This window comes from Pteronotus mesoamericanus, unplaced genomic scaffold, assembly GCF_021234165.1.
Source record: "Pteronotus mesoamericanus isolate MK-2021 breed Mesoamerican mustached bat unplaced genomic scaffold, CSHL_Meso_final scaffold_167, whole genome shotgun sequence".
NCBI classification, from domain to species: domain Eukaryota; kingdom Metazoa; phylum Chordata; class Mammalia; order Chiroptera; family Mormoopidae; genus Pteronotus; species Pteronotus mesoamericanus.
This window is the reverse complement of record NW_026555308.1, coordinates 38135530-38156877: the sequence shown is the minus strand read 5'-3', so window position 1 is coordinate 38156877 and position 21348 is coordinate 38135530. Positions and strand designations below refer to the sequence as shown.

The 21348-nt window shown below is 45.8% G+C and overlaps 2 protein-coding genes across 3 annotated transcripts in view; one reads left to right on the top strand and one right to left on the bottom strand.

Annotated features, from left to right (window-relative positions):
• DCP2 (decapping mRNA 2) overlaps window positions 1–8095 on the top strand; it is a 50702-nt gene extending 42607 nt beyond the window's left edge. The window contains exons 12-13 of the mRNA XM_054589960.1: window positions 6650–6717; window positions 7802–8095. The gene's annotated coding sequence lies outside the window, so the exon portion shown is untranslated. The remainder of the gene's footprint in view (window positions 1–6649; window positions 6718–7801) is intronic.
• A 1633-nt stretch (window positions 8096–9728) lies between these two features.
• Window positions 9729–21348, bottom strand: part of MCC (MCC regulator of WNT signaling pathway) — a 405074-nt gene continuing 393454 nt past the window's right edge. For both annotated transcript variants that reach the window (XM_054589958.1, XM_054589957.1), the window contains 2 exons: window positions 13792–13914; window positions 9729–12716 (listed from right to left, as the gene is read on the bottom strand). In XM_054589958.1, coding sequence (XP_054445933.1) covers window positions 12536–12716; window positions 13792–13914 — 304 coding nt within the window. In that variant the 3' untranslated portion in view covers window positions 9729–12535. The remainder of the gene's footprint in view (window positions 12717–13791; window positions 13915–21348) is intronic.

The following is a 21348-nucleotide window of genomic DNA, read 5'->3' as shown; positions in this document are numbered from 1 at the left end:
GCTCCTAGGAATGTATTTTGCTCTTTCAGGATTCTTAAATCCAAATGAGGGTGGCAGTGCCCTTTGTAAGAAGGATTTCAGCTATACCGGAGGACAATCACCAGGGCTGTACGGGGGCTTTAGAGTTTGGGCTGCTTCTGACCTCAGTGAAGGTGTTTCTTTGTGGGGGGGGGGGGGGGGAGCATATGCGTGCGTGTGCATCTGTCATGTGGGTTTTAAAAATCGTTTTTTACATGTGGTATCCACAAAATATATCTCTGCTTGTAAATTTTATTGTAGAAATTCTTTATTCTGTATAGATAGCCTATTTAATAGGAGTTCTGTGTAACCCATGGGACTTTCAAAGGAAATATTGTAAGGAATTCACTTGGTATAACTTTGCTTTAGCTTTTAAATGGCTTGATTTTAAAGGAGAAATTCTATTTATTAATGAGAGTGTCACCCTCTTGGTGCTAAGCAGGAGAATTCACAATTACAGCATTGTGTTTAGAATTAGGTTTTTTACAGTCCTGCATCTTTTAATGTGACAACTTTTTGAATCTTTTTGTGACTTTTTAAATGCATTCTTTGATTGTGTTTGGAAGTTCTTACTCTTCTTTCCAGAAATACAGCTGCTTTGCTTGGGTCTCCTTGAGCCATATTTATAGTTGGTCCCAGCATTCCAGATATCTGTTAAATTGGTAAGGGAGTGAAAACTTCATTTGCCTTGCAGGTAAATCATTTTCACTCGTTTACTGTCATCTGGAAACCATTTAATTTTTAGTAATTTTGTATGTTTTTTTCTTTTTTTGAGTGAGTACTATGGTCAGTCTTTCTGGTGCCTAGAGTTGGATTTTTCAGCTCTCTATTAAAGCAAAAGAGATTAGAGTGAGTTATCAGAAGTATGTCTTCTAATAGTGTTGAGCCTTTTCAAGAACCAACAAATTATCTCTTTTCATTTATGGTGGTTTAGCCATAGTTCAATGTTACTGCTGTTGTGCTGCCTCACTAATGCACTGTGGAACAAATAAGGGTCTTGTTGGGATGGGAATTTGATAACTTGAGGCTTTTAGCTATCTTGACAGTTTGAGGTAAAAATAAAGTTAAAAGATGTGAGTTAAGTTTATGTGTGTGATGTGACTAAACTATGCAGAAAATGTGTGAGTTGGATGTCTCTGCTTTATGTACATCTGCTATACTTACTCCCTCGAACCTGTGTGTTAGTGTCTCATTGTGCAGGTGTCCTTGAGAAAGGCCATGCTTAGCACAGAACTGGATTTCTCCTTGGAGAAAATGTAGCATGGTTTGAAGAAATCAAGTGATGAAGTGTGCTGAATATGCAATAATTTCCTCCTGTGTGCTGCATTTTAAGCTAGATGAGAAGAGTAGTTGTGTTGGCTTCATTATGTTTATGTCTTTGAGAGAGAAATAGGTCTTTGAATCCACTTTTTAAACGTTCCTATGTTCCAACCTTACATGTTCCAAGGTTCAGTGCACTGTGAATCCTTTATTTTTAAAAATTTTGTAGGTGCTTTTATATATAACTGTACTGTTTCGTAAGATGTTTAATGAATTGCATTTGTACCTAACCATAGTAATCCAAAAGATAGGGGTATGGTTTACATGCTTTCATAACTTTTCATTAAAAAATAACAAGTGAATGGTTTTAGGATTTCAAAATTTCAAACAGTGACACTCTTCTGAGACATGAGCATTTGAAGTTGTCTGAGAACTTAATAGAACTCTTATGAGCGTGGATGAAATTCGATTGGAGAATTTTGCAAATTAAGTTGGATTCTCATGTAAACGTACATAGGCACCTCTGTGCTGTCAGAGGGGCTGTGGCCACCGCTTGCTGCTTGGAGCTTTGGATATCCTTATTTCTCTATTAAATATCAGTCAGTACAGATAAAGACATGTAGTGAAACATAGCAAAATTAATTTTGTCCTATAAGATTGGGTTGGTACTTTGTCTTTTAGTAATTTGTTCAGTAGTCCTCACTTATCCACAGCTTTGCTGTCTGTGGTTTTAGTTACCCACAAGCAACTGTGGTCTGAAAATAATAAATGGAAATTTAAGTTTTAGACTGTGTGTTGTTCTGAGTTGCGTGATGAAATCTCATGCTGTGCAGCTCCCTCCACCCAGGGCCTCACCTCACCCCTGGGTGCCGTGGGTCACGCTGTGCATACTCCCTGCCCTCCCTGCCCTTTAGTCACTTAGCGCCCATCGGGGCTGTCAGATTGACTCACGGCATCACATTGCTTGTGTTCAAGTAACCCTTATCTTAATAATGGCCCCAAAGCGCAAGAGGAGTGATGCGGGCAACTCGAATGTGCTTCATTTAAATGAAAAGATATGTATATATAGGAAAACTAGTATGTATAGGGTTTGGTACTATCCGTGGTTTCAGGCATCCACTGGGGATCTTGGAAAGCATCTCTGGGTAAGTGGGGACTACTGTAATATCAAATAAAAAGAACTCAAATCTAAGTGAATAGCATCCTCCTGTAGGGATTAAACTCTTCTATAAAACTTAACATACTGTACTGGTCTTTAGAAATGTTCAGGTCTGAGTGCATGTGTGTATTCAAAACATTTCATTACCTAGTCTCTCATTTATCCTTTTTTGGGGGGCGGGGGGTTTCCAATAGGTAGTTCACTTGAACAGTAAGGACAAAGTCAATTATAAAAGTTTGTCAAGTTATTTTTCTTACTATTGATAAGATCTCTTGGCTTTCTACATTTTTGTACCATTGGACTTCTCTTTGCCTCCTCCAGAAATTTTGTTTTGTTTGCCATCTATCGTCTGTTATTCTCTGAGGCAGTATTTTCTTTGCATATTAATCATAGTTATAAGATTAGATTCATTAACATTTTTGTGATTGAAGAAAAATAATTGTTATCTAGTAATTTTGATTTGGATGATATACTAGTCTGGAAGAGGGGCCCATGTATTGCTGTAACATTAAAGATAAACAAGACAAACTCTTATTTTGTCTGAAGGTGTCAATATCCTTTACCTTTAAGTACCTGTTTCTAGGTAAACAGTTGTTAGTAACACAACAATTTTGTTAAACCTTATTCCTGATAGCTTTTAAAGCCTAGCTAGAGCTCCTCATTTTGCATTCTGTCCTGAGACTTTAAAGTGCATTTGTATAGTTGCCAAAAATTCTAAAAGAGAGATTATTCTGGGCTTTCTCAACTTCCTTTTTCCCTAGAATTGAGTTACTCTTGAAGTTCGTACTTCTGTGTCATTAAGATGGCAGGTTGCAGACGGCCAGGCAAGGCTCTGCTGCGCTTCCTTCCCAAGGAGAAATCTGGGTATCAGGACTGCAGTTTCAGAAACATTATAGGTTGTTATTTTAAAACAAAAGTGCCCTGAAGAGAGAAGATAGGTATATTTTTGCTGGACAAAGAGCATAAGGAAGAAATCATGGAAGATGAGTGCTGTATGAGGTCCTAGGCTAGAAATGGGAGCCTTGCCTAGTCCAGGCAGCTTGGCCATTACCAGGCATTTTCTCCCAAGTAGGGATAAAGTTATTTTTTCCCAAGTATGGTGGCCAAGCAATCCAGTAAATCTGTAGTAAATTTTCTCACTTTAAAGATCAGTGTTTGAGAGTCTGGTCTTTCCTGTGCTGATGCTTTGCAGCTGCAGCCATACCGGAGCGCACTGCTTCCCTGCAGGGGCGCACACAGCCTCAGTCACTTCACGCGGTAGCTGTGCATTTGTCCTGAATGGTGATCCATTCCTTTCCATCTAGTTGCCTGTGACAAATAGAATTTATTATGGAAATACTAAGTAGTCTATACATAGCTAGGGAAACAGTTTTAAAGCTACCTCTCATGCAAGGGAGTGGACTTGAAGGGCTGGCAACTTCTAAGAGCTTAGTTGCTCAGAGTTTAACATGAAGTATTGTACAAAGAAATATAAATAAAACTAATAAAGTATGCGGAAGTCTGTCTTGAGAAATGTTTATAATTGAATCTGTAATCTGGGTTGCCAGATTAATGAAATTATTAGTTTAAAAGATGCCATTTGTCTTGGGCCTTCTGTGGTTAGCAGAGAACATGGTCTAGCTATGGTAGCAGCTTGAAAAGCAAAACCTAAAAGGAACTAACCTTGCCAAGGTGCTTGCATTAACTGTGTGGTGTTGGTCAAGGGTGCTCTGGGGAAAGGGATTCAATACAGAAATCAGTTTCCTTGGTTTATAACTTTGTTCCACATGGACCCTCTTAGTAGACTTTAGTCTTTTAGTCCATTGGTGGAAGAATAAGACCCTGAACATATATTTACTGCTTTTTTTGGTGGGAGGATTCTTGCAGGCATTTGGGTGGTGGTGTGGTTATTGGCTTCTGTCTTACCACTTGATGACCTGTTTCTTAATCCTTTTTCTTGGTGTGACTAGCCAGGAGGAAGCCATTGAGTCCCTCTCCCTCCTCTCCCTGCCCTCCTTGTATTGGCCCTTCTGTAGAAGCTTTTTTCTCTTTATTTGTGCGCCATACCCAGGGCGAATCTGCCTCGGTGGGAACGTGTGAGCAGCAATCTATCTTGCCTTCCAGAGTCGATCTCACTGACCCTTGGGCCATAAAGCACATTGGAGGACTGTAGACACCTGTGCTATTTTGAATCTCTCAATGTATGGGGAACAAGAAAACTGTATTTTCTAGGGTGAAATGAGCAGTGTTCTTCTGGTCCTCAGTCTGTGAGGGGTCTTAGTTAATACTCTTAGGCTGTGGTCCTTTTTAAGTTGGAATGTAACAATTTTTTAATTCATTGACCCGGAGCTCTCTAAAGCAATCTATAGCTACAAACTCTGGTGTGAAACATTTGGGGCACAAGTCTACAGTGTTAGTCATTTCTCAAGCTTTTAGTTAGCTAATTCTTTGTAAAATGATATCTTGGCTTATTTTTTGTGATATTGAGGAATAGGCTGTGGATGGCAGCAAATGAAAGCAAAGGGTGTCGACAGTGAATGAGATGGAGAGAGGCAATAACTGATCCTCAGCAGTTTGGTTGGTGGGATGTGCTAATACTTTTGGAATGAATGAGCGGCAGTGGACTGACGCTCGTCGTGTCCTTTCCCTGTGATGCGCACTGACAGGACAGCACAGAGACACCGGCGGGAGTTTTCCAGTGCCACTCACTGCTGCCTGGGGCACTGCCGCCTCGCTGCTCATTGTAAGGGTCCGTTTGGATCTTGTTCAAGTATCTTTTAGTTTCAAATGCAACTGTCCAAAGAATTGTCTTTAATTTTGCTTTTTTGCTTATATTTTTCTTCAGAATTAGGACAGGAGACAGCTAACCTGTCCTTCATTTGATAAATATTACAAATCTTTTCCTTCAGTAATAAATAGGGAAGGAATATAAAATCATGAACTATTTTACATATATATTTGTATATATACACACATTTCTTATAATTGTGTTTGAAGTTTGCTTATTGGCTTATTACCTTATAAAAATTGTCTTTGGTAGGTACTGACTCATACAATTCAGATTTTTAATTTTACTTGTTGGTTTTAATGAAGATTTCAAATAATTTCAGAATAAAATGATTAATGACATTATAATTCATGTATTAGCTAATTTAAGTGAAATGTAAGTCTTTTGTCTAAGCAAAATAAAGGCAAACTATTTAGTTTGGATGGGAAGGGGAGTAAGAATTGGTTTTCTTTTATACTCTGCTTATTTCCAAAACAAGATATGAGTAAAACGTCTTTTATGCTGTGGGGACTAGGTAATGTTCATGGAGGATATGCAGTCCTAAAACAATTTTCTTGGGAATAGTGTTAGTCTGAAAAAGGTGAAGATATTTATGCTGAGTTATGTAACAAATTACTTGGGCCTTAAAAAGCTGGTAGAAAAAAATTGAAATGGTTTCACTAAGTATATGATACTCTTGAGAAAACTGGACTTCAGAATAAATGTGATTACTGTCATTGTTGTCTTATGTGAAATGACTTAGCATTTAATTTTTGCCTTAAATTATAGCAGCATTTTATTACTTTACCTTAGGGAACTTCAATGTTTGGACAAAGACTGTGTAAGTAAACTTTACATTGAGAGGTTTCCTGTCTATATAGTAATGAAATTCTTGGTGCTTGTTTTGGTCAATTGTCAAACATTTGGGGAGAGCAGAAAAGGAGCCCCAAAATACCTGTTGGGTTCACCCTGTAGTTACAACAGTTGATGCCTTTAGAACAGGTTTATTGTATTTCTGGGTGTATTACATTCTGGCTGAACAGTAGCTTGGTCTCTTTCCCTCAATGTTAATGACTGATTTTCACTTAAATGGGGTGTGACTATCATAAAAGGAGTGATTCGTGTTTATGAACTGGGAGTTGAAATGTTTGCAGGGTTACTGCACTTCAGTTTTCTAGAAATGCAAGCTGAGAAAATGCACAAATTCCTATGTCTTAACAGTTATAATGTTCTTTTTGAAAGCTTTTTGATGTAACAACAATTTAGAAATTACAAAATACAATTTGAATGATGGAAGGTTTCCTTTGTATTTTAAAACATTTTCTTTGCAGTTGATCAAATACTGGCTTTCTGTAAAAACATTATCATGTTAAATTTAGACTGTAGTGCAATATCAATAAATTTTGCTGCTTGGGCAGATTTACTTACTACCTGAACTTGTTTTCTGCTGTTACTTGTTATTATAGGCCCCAAGTTGCTCATATTGTGGTTGCATCTCTTTGGACCAATAACAGACGACATGTACGGGCTCAAGGTATGCTTGTATGATAGGAAGAAATAGTAAAATGTAGAGTGTCTCTGCAAAAATGAGAGAATGGTATGTATTTTCCATCTCAAACAATTACAGTTTGGTTGTTGCTTTAAAGGAAGATTTTCGTGTGAGTTAGAGACATAAAATTTTGTCTTGAATTTTCACTAGAATCAGGTTTTTAATGTTTGATAGTCCGTGGATATCAGGGGGAAAGTAGTACATTCTTTACTAGAGACCTCAGTTACGTGACAGTATTTTTTATTTAAAATAGTGCGAGTGACCAAGGTATTACACTCGTACTGTCAAAGGTACTTTGCTTCGATAATGAGAAGTGACAGGTTGCAAAGCTGCTTACCATACTTTCTTGTCACGTACGGAATTCCTGATTGTATTCCATTTCAGGGATTTTTAAAAAGGAAAAATATTCTTTAATAACTTCCCATTCATACCAAACTTGAAAAGGCAGCCAAATAGAAATTGGTGATAGATGTGGTTTCTTGGACTGTTTTGACCTTACATAGTCTGTCTTCTAGCCTCTGCTTTGCCTAGGGGCTCATGATTTAATGTGAAACATCCCAGATTTGATATTTACATTAGACAAATAGTATTATAGAAGGATAGCCTTACCCTTTAGTGAACACACTTAAAGTACATCATGGAATTAGAAATATTTATTCAGAATATAAGAATGTTTGTAAAATATTATAAATGTCTTTGTATAAATAAATGGAGATTTTTAAAAACAATTCTATATCAAATAACACAAAGTAGCTATTTTACAGCAGCTAAAACTAAAGGCATCTGGAGACATTTAAAGCATACAAATGAAGAATCTAAAAAATTACAAGGTATAGTACAGTGCTAAGTGGCAACTTTAAAGGGAGACTTTCAGTACAAACAGCAGAACAATACTGACAAATGCAAACTTAGTCACGTGTGCTTTAATAACTGACAGTACATTCAGGTGGTATAAAAGTAGCACATTTTCAAAGAATAGGAAACTTATATCTCATGCAAGGTAAATAAGTCTTGACAGTGTTTAAAACATCAGAAATGAAGGGAACATATTTTGTTGTCTTTGCACCAGATTCAAACAGAAGCAGATGACTGGGGCTCACTCACTCGGCAGTCCGGACGTGAGCGCTGTAAGTGAATACTAGGAGTTCTACAAACAGAACATTTTCCACACGAATTTGATTTGCAAAAAGTGCAAAAGTGAATGTAGAGCAAGAACAAGGAAGCAGGTCATCAGTGTGAATGGGGGAATTTGTATATACCTTGCTCTGCTCTGCTGAGCTAGTGTTTCAGATGATTAGTGGATGAGTGATTTGTATCTGCTTCGACTCTGGAAGAATTTGCTGTTACTGGGACAGAATGATTTCCCGTCACGGTCACGTACAACATTTCACTCAGATGCGAGCGATAGAGTATGTGTCCAGTATAACTTAGATTAACCAAAAATGTATTTATCTGTATGTGAAACTAGCTTCCTTTACACAGGAATCAGCAAAACAGGAGTTCATAAACAGCTGCTATTCCAACTTGTATCCTTTTCCACTTGTTTTTTAACAGCTATTAGTGCTCAGTGATGCTATGGTAGCAGCATCCAGCATCGCATTCATTGGTAATTCTGATTCCAGTTCTAAAAAGTTAGTGCCTGGCAGCCTACAGCATGTATCTATTAGCGAATACAAATATAGCCGGTCAGAAAGTAACTGGGCGTGTGAAACGGGAGGAGCTGTGGAAGGACACAGGTTCAGGGCTAACTTCAACCTGGCCTACGTACACACAGGGTTTCAGCAAACTAGAAGAGGGTTGGAATAAACTTCAGGGAGAACTGTGTTCAGGGAAAGGCATCCTTCTTGTTTTGCAACAAGTTTTGTGTGTCTTTTACAAAGTAGTACCCAGCCTCTAAACAAAGCACTAGGGAGTTTGGAAGCCTCTGTGAAAAGTGGGTGGTGATTGTTATTATTTCTTGTCAAACAGGACATTCTTTTGGCTAAATAGAAAATAACTGCTATATGATTTTAGTGTCACCTGCTATAGAAAACCAACACATTTACTTATGTCTTCCCTCTCCGCCCGCAAACACCCTTGACAATACTATGACTGTACCCTAATTAAAAATGCAAAAATGTTAATCAGTTACTCATTCCCCTTTTGGCCTCTAGGAACTAACTGTAGTTCTGTTTGCTGCGTCTAGTAATAGGTGCAGCTGTAAACTTAGTGAACATGATGAAATTTTTCACTTTAAATAGTTTCATGGATGAGACATACTCCCAGTTATGTATTTGCAAATAACTTAAAACTTTTTGGAACTGTATGATTTTCAGAAGTCATTCAAAAAAGTTTGAAGGTTTTTTTGTTTTGTTTTTTGGAGTCTTGATGTCTTTCTCATCACTTCTCCTAAAACACAAGTATGGCACCCTAAACTCTTGAGGGGTTTAAGATAATTAATGATAGTTGCAGGATAATTTTTTATGGGCCATGGGAAAACAACTGTAGAAGGGAACAGGCAACTATGGAGGTTCTTAATTCACGCCACTGACAGAGTTTAGCTCAGATCAGGTAACCATGGGGCAGCTTTTCATTTTAAATATAATTATATCGGGCGTTCCCCACCCAGCCACACAGCAGGAGGTGAGCGGCAGCTGAGCAAGCGAAGCGTCGCTGGCATGACCGCCTGAGCTCTGCACTCCTGTCCCTCCACCCCTGCCTGCCCTTCTGTGGAAAAACTGTCTTTCAGGAAACCGGTGCCTCATGCCAAAAATGTTGGGGACCACTGATCTTTACAGAGCTAGGAGCTAGAGCACTGTCAGCTACTTTTACGTTTTCCTTAAGGGTCATAAAATCCTTACTAGCCACATCCTAATGGAGTTTAAGAAAAAACCTTATAGGCTCTAATTTGGACGTCTTTCGGGAAAAGCAGAATGACAAGGTTCTAAAGCAGAGTTCTGAGGTTCCTGTAAAGTATTGCTGCAGGCCCAGAGGAGAAATTAAGAAGTGCGTGCATCGCAAAGGAGAGTTGAGCAATTATGTTTGACTGGCACTTAATTTTTTATTGACTTAACATTTCCAGTTTGAAGCAGCGTGGACATTAACCTCAGAGACCTGACAGGCCAGCAGATGGCAATGATGAGACATCGGGTGTACCTCTGGGGCCAGGGCGTGATGAGTGTCAGCTGACTATCCGATGACATAGATACTTATCATGAGCAGGTTTTGGTGAAAGTCTCAAAGAACTTCTTACCCCTCACAAGTCTGTCAGTTCTGGTAGCTGGAGCACCCGGGGCTTGACAGAACAGATGCCGCCAGCTGCAGACAGGAGTCCCTTCTATCTGTGCCTTCCACCTCAATTCTGTGGTGGGAAATACACTCGGAGAGAACTGTGAAATGGGTCCGTCCTTCCCATGCCCGCTGCTCTAAGGGCCAAAGACTGAACTCTGAATAGAGAAGGTAACTGCCTTAAGGGGGTAAAAACCACTGAGGAAGCTGGAAGAAAACAAAAATACGAAGGTCTGAAGATTTTTTTAAAACCTCATACAAGTTAGAAAAACACTGTTTTTACCCCTGACAGAGATGTTAATATAAACCATCTTCTATTTAGAAAGAAGAATTCAGGTTATAAAAAAGGAAAATTATCCAGGCACCTGCGGTCATTTAATAATGCAGTTTTAATAGGCTCCACAATTAACATAACCAAGTGCCTGTTCACCTTCAGCAAGGATTTTGTCTTAAGGAGTCTTCGAAAACTACAAGGAAAGGAAATCAACTATTTAATAGATTTTTTTTTATTCTATACATTTATAAAAGTAACAGTTTTACTGGGGAAATAGTTTTCACCCAATCACCACATATTTAAAAAGTATTAGCTTGAAGTATGAACTCCGAGGCCCAGGTAGCTTCAGTAATACGGGGGCTCTTAATGGAAGAGCAGAGACTCAGTCTGGCAGGGTTCCAGGACCCTCAAGGGTGGGCGCTCTGTTCTGACTCGGGGTAAGTGGTAGACGGGACAGCAGACAGGACTTGGTTCTTCCTGCGTCAGCTACGTTTTTCAGTCACAAGAGAGAGCCATGGCTGCATCCCCCCTCGCACGCATGTCCCAGTTCGCTTGGAGGACATGTCCCTGGGCAAGCTGGGGAAGCCATGATTTTTGTCTATTAAACCATTTTTGGACATACTTTCCAGCCAAACATTTTCCTTGGGACAAAGTGAAATTTTAACCCAAAGAGTAAAAATTGATTTGAAGAAATCACAAACAAGAACCAACTCTGACTGACATTTTCGTAACAGACACAGGAACCAGCAGGCATCGTCTCAGCGATCAGAGCACCCAAAAGCTGGGTCCTGCAGACTGACGCAGGTGACTGTTTCTGAAGATCTGGCAGCCTCCCCTGCTCACCTGAGAGAGTTGGGTGCTTTGGGGGATAAGACTCGGCCTTCGGAGGCGGTGGCTAGAGTGTCATTCCCCAGAGTGCGGAAGGCTGAGGAACTTGATTCATGCTCTCTGAAAGCAGACACTGAGCTGTGGACATGGGGGCACCAAGGCAATGACCTGGTCATAAGCAAAACTGTGAGCTGCGGCATTGGGACTTATTTCTCCTAGGGCACTTGGGTGGATCTTCAGGTGCTACCGAGCACATGGCAGGCGATCCTTTTGGGTGGCGCTCAGTGTAGGGCGACTACAGAAGGAAGGGTGAAACAGTGACAGCAGACGAGGAATAATGGATTTGAGAGGGAAGCCCTTCCTGAAAGAATTCAGGTACTTTGGTCCTGCCCAGCCCTGTCAGCATTTTGCTTGAAATTTAACCTGTTTAAGCACCATATGCTAACGATCACCACCACATCTGGGGGATAAAAGGAGGCCTTGAGGACCATTTCCTCACCCCCTGCCCTTCATCACAGCAGGAGCAAAGGCTTGACCTGGTGGTTCGGTAGCAATCTCTTAAATAGGTGGGCTCAGCCTGCAAAATATTCACTACTCAGCGTCCTGCCTCTTGCCCTTAGAGAAAGAGAGGCATGCCAGAGCTACAGGTACCCTCCTGTGGGTGGACACTGTTTCATGCAAACAGCAATTATAGAGTGCCCTGGGGTGGGGGCAAAGTACTAAAAATGCTCCTCTGTCCTTGATGAAATTGCAGATAAAAGTTTAGTTCCAATACACGCACCAGCCCAGCTCCTAGCCTTGACCGTTGATGAGGCTCCATGGGTGGGGCAGTCCCAAAGCCAGAAGAGGGCGCCCTTCCCGGCCCTGGGTCCACCGTGGGAGGTGGTGGTCGTCTCCCGCACACCACGGGTCAGGCACAGCCCTGGGGCTGCTCGCCCTGTAACTTCATATCTAGGACTGCGCCACCCATGGACCATCTCCTGGGTCTTAGAGTCGGCAGCCTTGGCAGTGAGCAAATCTAGATGCGAGGACATCCACGCACCCCTGTGTGTGTGTGTGAGGGTTTCCCCCGAGGGAGGTCGGAGGAGAAATCGGGGACGCCAGAGAGAAGGTCACTGTCTACCAAAAGAAAGGAAACAGTAGAAAACCCTAAGGGACAAAGCCAGCGCTGGAAGCAGAAGCAAGGCCTGCTGAGCACGGCACACAGAGCAGGTATTTACATGTTGTCCGTGGGTCCTCGGGACAGTCTACACAGCGGCACCAGGGACGCTCACCCCGAGGGCTGAGTCCATGGCCCCCCCTGGTCCAGGTGCTGACCTACCTACCTGCCTGTCTGCCTCAGCTCTCCCGACAGGTACCCCATCCCCGGGGCCCTTCTCGGCAGCCCGCCACAGCTGACCTTCCGGGGGCAGAACTTTGGTGCCCGAGGGCCGACTAAAGGGAAGTTTCGTTGGTGTGTGGCCTTGAGTTCTCCTCCTCCAGCAGAGCTATCCTTTGCTTGAGCATCCTCACTTGGGTCTCGTGTCTCTCCACCATGGCCATCATCTGAGACTCCAGCTTCTTCAGTTTGTTTTGATGCTTCTTCTTTGCTTTCTCATAGGCAGCCACCAGGTTGCTGTGGGGGAACAGACGGACATGAGACGCAAGAGTCCCCCGAGGTAGCACCAAGACACACAGTGGCCGTCCACGGGGCAGCCAGTTCCCATGAGCACCACTCTGAAGAAACAGAGGGCACTCGGCTTTCTCGGTGGGAATTGGAAGTGGTATTTCAGCTCCCACGGCCCTTCCTCTTGAGGCCTAACCACGGTCAATTCAGCCTGACTGCCGGAGGCTTGTCACTAACACATTTATTAGCAGGGTTTAAACCAACCATCCCAACTAGCCACAACCAAAATAAGCAGGAAGGCAGCTGAATTCCAGAAATCTGTCAATTAAATACAAATACTGTGCCTGCCTGTTCCATGGCTGCCTGCAACAGATGGTCAAGGGTAAGATACAGGAAGGGGTTCGCCACGCACCCGAGCCTGAGGGACCTCACTGAGGATGAGGGCGGGGAGGCTATGGCCACTTCCCTTCATTTTGGGGCCATGGGATTCTGAGCCCAGGAGCCCGAAGGCTAAGGCTGGGTCCACCGCAGGCCCCAGGCCTCTGTCCCTCCAGGGAGGGGCAGCGATGAGCCAGGGCTGGGTACGCCCCGGCGCACTCTGCGGGCCCAAAGAGCACCCCACACACCTTCCATGTGCATTCAAGGCTCTTCAAGTGTGGCCCGAAGACCCCTGAGGGGTCCCAAAGCCCCTTCGGGGAGGCCTGTGAGGTCCTGTATTTTCTGACAACAGTCGTCTGTCTTGATCTGTTTCAGAACAATATATTGCCAGAAGCAACTGTGAGAATCTAGTTCTCTCCTATCAAACCAGACATCAGGGATTTGCAAAACTAAAAACAGTGCTACTCTATTTTTTGTAAAATAAGTTGTTTCTTTTAAAATAAAAGGTCATTTATATTACATGTAAAGAAGTTACTGGTTTTTAGTAAATTAATAAAAACTTTAAAAACTTGTTTTAGTTTCTAAAATGAGAAGTGTCAACAGATTATAAGAACAAAGCTCTTTGAGGTCCTCAGTTTTTTATGAGTGTGCAGGGGTCCTGAGCCCCCAAGAGTACCACTGGCGACTCACAAGCAACGGGGTGTACCTGTTGGCTCTCTTTAGGTCATTGACAAACTCTGCTGATTGCTGGTGTCGGATTTCACTGCTCTTGGTGAGTCTTTCCAAGGCGCTCACCAACTCTTGAACCCTGGCCTTTAACTTCTTTTCTCTGTATAAAGGAAAGACAAACAGCATGCTGTGAGTGACGGAGGTGATGATGCAGGTGGCTGCTGCCCAGGAAGCGTACACTTGGCCAGGTCAAAAGGCAGGTACAAAGAGGAGCCGCTGAGGGCACAGGAGCCCCCTTTCCGTCAGCGCCTCTGCATTCCTGCTGGCCGACTGGAGGCTGCTTCCTGTATGCTAAGGGCCTTTAGAGATCGAAGGAATGTGTCACAAAGGAACAACACAGTTTTCCAGATGGAGGAACTGAGCTCACCTAGAAGTTCCTTGTGTGGGCAGGCCAGGCGCTCTGCAGCGCGTGCAACACGACCTCAGAACCTTGTCCCCACACCCTTCTCCAAGTGTCCCCAGCATCTCCTGAACCACTCGGATTCAAGGACAAAGCCTCTGCTCTGGGCAGCCAACCTTGGACAAATGCCTACTCAAATCAACCTTGCAAAACACAAAAAGGTAGACAAGTAGAATTGATGGTGTTCTCATTTTAAAGGTCCTTGTTTCCCTCTAAACTGTACCAGCACTTTCATTTGACTCCCCCCAACCCCCTGCTTCACACTCTGTGGGCTCTTTACTGCCACTCAAGGTAACCGACTTAGGAGTCAGTTGGGGGAGGTTTCTAGTGTCCATTCAGCTCATTGCCTCCCTCTGACCCCCATTAGAACTCAAGACCCGGGCATTGCGCAGTGTCACTGCATCGTTTAACAGGCGCCACAGCACAATCTGCCGCAATCCGGTTCATGCGTTTGAGCTCAGCAGGCTCCCCATGGGCTCACAGGCTCCAGGGTCACGAGGACCTTTGCTGGTTTGGTTCCCCATGTATCTGCAGTGTTGAGTGCCATGCCTGGGTGAGAACTTCCTGGTGACTGGTTAATGCAGCTTCAGAACCACTCAGAGTATTTGTTCCTTGGAGCTAAGAAACCAGGATTTATGGAAGAAATTCCTCGTATGAGGAATGTAAATTAGCACGATAGTGTTGGAAGGCAATTTGGCAGTATCTGGCAAAATGAATACTACATCCCTTGACTGAGCAACTTGATTTCTAGGAATTTTTCTTGAGAAATAGTGTAGGTGCGCAAAGATAGATGAGATCCCAGATGTATTCACTGTAGCATTGGTTGTAACAGCTCAGTGGGGAGCCCCCAGGGTAAGGTGTATCTGTACCACCCTGCAACTTAAAAATGCACTTGGCGTGGCATCTGATAAACTGTTGAGTGAAAAGGGTGAGTTTTACTGGATGCCATTTTTTGCAAAAACAACTAAAAATTTGGTCTACTAACAATACACAAGAAAGCTAAACACCACTCAACACAGGCTAAACTCCCAGAAGAGGGATTACAGAAGGCTTTCACTTTCTTTTAGGTTAGCAAAAACTTCCTTCAGTTTTTTCCATGTTTGGCTCTCGTCTTAGTTGTCTTTAATGTCATTCAAAACAGTTTGGTTAGATTGTCCTGTGACAGCTGTCACATTAGTGTGTATTAAAAAAAAATCAAAATTGGTGAATTTTTGTGCAGCCAGTTTAATAGTGAAAATGGAAGAAAATACGCAACATTTTTGGTGTATTATTTCAAGAAAGGTAAAAAATGCAACTGAAGCACATCAAAAGATTTGTGCAGTGTATGGAGAAGGTACTGTGACTGATCAAATGTGTCAAAAGGGGTTTGCAAAGTTTCTTGGTACTACTGACATTTTGGCCAAGTAATTCTTTGCTGTGTGGGGGGGGCCGTCTTAGGCATTGGGAGATGTTTAGCAGCCCCCCGGCCTCTACCTACTAGAAGCCAATAGCAGGAGATAGCCGACACACTCCAAATATCCAAATCAATAAAGTTTTTATAAATATAAATGCTTGAAATTTTTAAACGTAGCCTGCTTCAGTGAAGTGCGTGTGGCTTCCTGCAGGATCGGGGCTGGGAGGGTGACTGGGGTGGAGGCCTCTCAGGTGCCGATGGTTCAGAGGCTGGTTCTCCCTGGCTTTTCAAATACCTAAATCTTTCATGTTTCTGCCTCCAGCTACTGTAAGTGCAAGTCAAGCTTTCCAAACAGTAATGAAGGAATTGCAATACAAAAATCCTGATTTGCTTTTGTGAGTGAGGTTGAAGGGGGAAAATCTTTTGAAGTGAAGCCTGACAACCAGCCCAAGTCCCAGGGCTGCTCGCTCTTCAGGGAATCCTCCCTCCCGCCCTCCAGCGAAGTGCATCCCACTGGCCGCCTCCTGGGCCCCAGCAGCCACGACGACTGTGAAATTCGGCTGCATTTCCTAAAGGAGTCTGAGAGTGGCACCATTTCCTGCCAGAAGTGAGAGCGGCTCCCTCTCTCCCTCCCTCCCTCCTTCCCTCGGAGCCGACCCCGCCCCTCCGCCTGGAAGGCGGCCCTGCCTCCGAGGAGCAGGTTAGGAGGCTGGGAAAGATCTCCCCCCCGCCCCCCCCTGCTAAAAAATGCAGGGGAGGGTTAGTTCTACATTTTGTTACTGTTTTGAGTCTTTTTCATTCTACAGTTGATTAATAGTGCAAAGGGAATGAGAATTAAAAAACGTCACCACGAACTTGGTAAAACAACAACAAAAACTGCCCCGGGCAATACCATTATTCCCCACCCCCAATTACACCCACCCTCCACACCCCTGCCTGCCCTGCAGACGGAGAACAGGGACTCCCAACCCCTCCCCACCCCCTAAACAAGGCTTCACTGTCCCCGGGATGCTGAGAGACGGGAGCAAACAGCCCAGGCCTGGCTGGCTCCCCAGGAGGACAGCGCCGGCAAAGGCAGGCGGGGCCCACAGAGCTGCCTGCCCATCTCTGCTCCAGCCTCCACACTCAGAGCACCGAGGGCGACACTCAGGGCACCGAGGGCATGGGCCTGGTCTCCATCCCCATTTATTTTTCTATAAAACGCTGAAAACCCAAATCCTCATCGCTAGGCCTTGCCTTGGATCTTCGGCTTGTTGATTTGACCTCTCTACTTGACAGGCATCTTCGAGGTGTCTAAGGCTGGACTTCTGAGGGGGTTTCCCCCAAATTCATTCCTCCCGGCCTGTCAGCAAACGGCAACACCACTCACCGTCCTCACTCCTCGCTTCCCCTCAAGAGCCAACCACACCTACCAAATGGCCACTTCTGCCACCACCCACCCACAGGGCCGGCACCTCTCACCTGAGTGACCACAGAGCCTCCCCATGGTGTCGGCTGCACCTCTGCCTCCTCTAGTCGGGTTTCCCAGACAGAACATCCAGAACTTTTTATTATAACAGGTCAGATCATGTTACTGCCCTTCAGCGCCTTCTGCCTGCAGCTGGAATAAAGTTGGTGGTCTTACCTGGGCCTCTGAGGCCCTGCTCCACCCGCCCCCTGCCAGCCTAGGTTCGTGCATCCCTTCCCCCCTGCCAGAATCCTGGCAGCGCACACTAAGCTTTCTCCCTCTGCTTGGGGCGCACTTCCGCCAACCAGCTCCTTTCCCTCCTCATCTCACCTAAAAGGTCACCTCCTCTGAGAAACCCACCCATCTGAACAGATGTCTGTCTGACTTGAAACATCACAGCACCTTGCCGTTTCCTCCGAATCATTCATTGCAGTCTATATTTAATTTTTTGGGGAAAAAAAATCTCCACAGTGATTATATCATATGACCCTACTTATTTCCTTTCTGGTCAACATCACAATGTATCACTACTTACTACTTTTTAGTAAATCCAGGCAGTGTGAAACAGCTATCTCGAAGTCCTTTTTGAGGATAAAGTAATCTAATTCTCAACAACCCTCGAGGTCAGTACTATTATTATTGTAAGGTTATAGGTGAGGAACGTGAAATGCAGTTAAGAGACTTGTTGCAGAGCTGGGATCACGCCCGGGAATCTGTCTGCCGAACCCGGTGGTCTCAGGCCCTCCCCACAGGACACTGGGACCCATCAAGGGCAGGCCCTGGGGCAGGAGATAAGATTGGGGGGCAGGAGATAAGACTGGCGGCGGAGAGCCGGGGCCATGAGACTGGGAATGAGGTGCCCACAGGTAATGATGTTCTGCAGCTATTATGTTTCCTGTGGCTGTATTTTGACATGTAAGGAGTAGCCGCAAGATGATGAGGGCAGCCTCTTTTTCGGCCCAGGCATCGTGCCCTGCCCATGCCTTCAGGTGCTCTCTATCACGCTGCCTTTATGAGATCTGGGCAAGGTCTTCTCTCAGAGCATTTGGAACATGAGAGGAATGATGAAAATAAAAAGAAATCTGTTATCCAAGCAACACCCACTCCAACCCCTGGGGCCATCGTCGCTGTGGGCCAGTGCCCTTCATGGCGGCTGAGAGCTCAGCAGGCTGCGGACGTGACCGGAGGCAGGCACGCTGTGTTCACTACTGCGGACCATGTGCACATGCAGCATTCTAAGCACAGCTCCCATCGTCTGGTTGCTGTTATAAATCAGCCAAATAAGAGGAATCAGTAAATGCAAGTTGATAAAATAGCACCTGTTAAAACAATGGTCCTAGTAAAAAAGCGGTGAGGATTCTGTGGCTTGTTTGCTCAGTCAGGGCTCCTCTTTACAAGGACCCACCCAGTTCCCTGTTCATTTCATTCCACCAACTGTGTTCACAAACAGTGTTAATCCACAGCTGCTGCAATAGGGACCCACGGCCGAAGCCCTCTGTGCTCCCTCGGGGCCACCTGCTGGTTCCTACAAATAGGGGAGGTGTCCAGAGCTGGGCAGATCTGCTGGAACGTGGACGTGGATTTGAGCTCCGAGGATGCTTGCTGCGGTTTGTTCCACGGCACTCATGCAACCAGGGGCTCCGTGGGCGACTGACAGGTGAAGAGCAGTCACTGCTACTGGGAGCACAGGGACAAGCAGGATGATGGCAGAGGTGACTGAGAAGCTTCAGGAGGGTGAGCGTTCTACTGGACAAGAGGGGGAGGACAGGTCCAGAGGCTGAGAGAGGGGGATAAAGTGAAGGGCATGTCCTTGGAACAACTTGTCCGGAGGGACCAGACTACATACGGGGCACACATAGTGAAGCATTTGAAATACGGGCTAGGGAGTTTGGTGAGGGACCCACAGACCATCGAGTGCCAAGCCCTTGAAGGTGCATCTGCAGAGCTGCCAGTCAGAAGGGTGCTCTGAGGTACTTCCGGTGGCAGAGCCCAAGATGAGACTAATGGCAGAATGACCCGCTGGGCGCTGCTCCAAGAGTTCTGAGGAGCTGAGGGCTGCACTTTGGAGAAGGCAGCGCAAATGGAATGGAAGGGATTTTACAGGGAAAAACAGTGTCATCTGTTGACGTAGAGAGAAAAGGCTTCAACGTTGTAATCCTGGATTGCTAGAAGACTAATTTTTTAAAGATAAATAGGAATTCTGAAGAAGAGGCCACTGTTACAGGGCAGGAGGAAGAGAAGACAATTCCTGTTTTAGGACATGCTGTGCCTGAGCATGACGTTAGGGTGGGGGTGGCCTGTGGGCAGAGAGAAAGAAAGCTGCCATCATTAGGGACCACGTGGAAGGACAAAGTCTTTGGAGTTGAACTGTGCCCCTGCCCCGGGCATCTCCTGGGGTGGGGGCAGGCGGTGCTGGGGAGGAAGGAGAGGGGTGGAGCCAGCACAGGAGAAACTGAGTGATGATGTGTCTGTCCTACGATGGAAGAAAATGCAGGGCACAGAGGAAGAGAAGCCAGAGCCACAAGAACAGTGGTGTGGGCAGGGGGTGGGCGGGACGCAGTGCTGCCACTTCTGCTTGGAGGTGGAGGAAGTATCCAGATACATGTTATGGGCAGGGTGGCATTACATTTCACAGTCTGTTGTGAGTGCTTGGGGTGTGGGCCTGGGCGGGTGAGCGGAGGCGGAGGCAGGAGTCAGTCCCAGAGGCTCAGGGAGCCAGTGCCTGGTGGCGCGCAGGGCGGGAGGAGGCAGGTGCTGGGAGGCGAGGCGGGTGGAGAAGCAGGCAGGGCCAGATCGCACCCTTGCAGAAGTTTGGACGCGGACAGCCGGTCTGGCCCTGGCCGGGAGGTTTTAAGTGGTGAGGTGTGGTGGGAAGTAATCTAAAACAAAACAGCCCCGAAGGTACTAGCCCCTTAGTGTACACACGCCTCCCAATTACTCAGACACTAATCTAGGTGCTGCTCTGGGCTCCAAACCGCTGACCTTAAGGGATTATTCCGGGTAGACCTGATCTTATCACGTGAGTCCTTAAAGGGGCTGCCTCTTCCTGGAAAGAGATCTGACGCAGAGCGGGGCTGTGATGGGAGGGAGGGCCTGTGCAGAGGAATGTAGGGTGGGGGTGGCTCTCCACAGCTGAGGGTTCCTGTGGGCTCACAGCTGGCAAGACAGAAAACGGGCCCCAGCCCTATGACCACAAGAAACCGAGTCCTGCCCCCGTGCAGGGCAAGCTCGGAAGCAGGCTCTTCCTGGGAGCCGCCCAAGGGGCGCGTGGCCCCAGACGGCGCCTCCATCGCAGCCCTGCAAGACCCTGACTAGAGGAGCCGGCCACACCGCGCCTAGATTCCTGACCCATGGAAACCAGGAGCTAATAAACGGACATTGTTTTAAGCCACTAAGAGTTTGTTACTTCGCCACGCAGCAGCAGAACACTGGCGCGGGGGTAACCATCTGATTGGCATCTTACAAACTTACTTTGTGACCTTGGAAAATCCCCCCCCTTGTCCTGGGTCATTATCGGGAGCACACAGAGGTGCTCTGGGGTGTCCATCCTGAGGAAGAGTTCCCTGATGGCTGTCCTCTCTGCACAGCAACGTCTGCCCCACCGGCGGCCCCCGATCCTTGTCTCTCCCCTCAGCCCGCTCTAGTGGAAGTGGCTGGTGTCCTCGCTTTGAAACGCTTTCTTTCATTGCCTTTTGTGTCACCTGAGCTGGCGGACCTGTCAAGCTCTGCCATCTGGAGTTCCTCCAGTCACTTGTGATTACACAGGGGTGCAGGCCCCCAGGGGATTCCCATGCCACCTCCTTGGACCCTGGGATGTGGCCTCACACGCCTTCCTGTGTGGGGCCGCTCTGCTCCCGGTCTGGTCGCCTGTGACCACACTAACTGGCCAGGGCCCGTCAGCCCCGATGTCTCCTCGTGGGAATCTGACACGCAGGCTTCTCTCAGCAGCAGGGCCTTGCCTGTCACTCATTGGAGAGAGGAAAGGAGGTCCACACACCACTCCTCTGCTCGGTGGGTTGGGCACAGCTGCTCCTGAAGAGCCGCTGTTCTGATTCATTGACTGCCTGTCCTCAGCATCTTACAGGGCTGTCTGGCGGACGTGCAGACAGGGGACAGATCCCAGGTGACCACAGCCTCCTGCAGCAGCAGGTGCCTGGCCTTGCAGGTGGCTGTGTGAGAGCTGGAGCCAGGTCCGATCTCCCCCTGAACGGGGTCCTGCCCTGCCGGGGAGCCCAAAGACAGGTGGATATAGACTCATCCTGACTATTCCCTGTCGCCTGGCACTGAGAAGCAG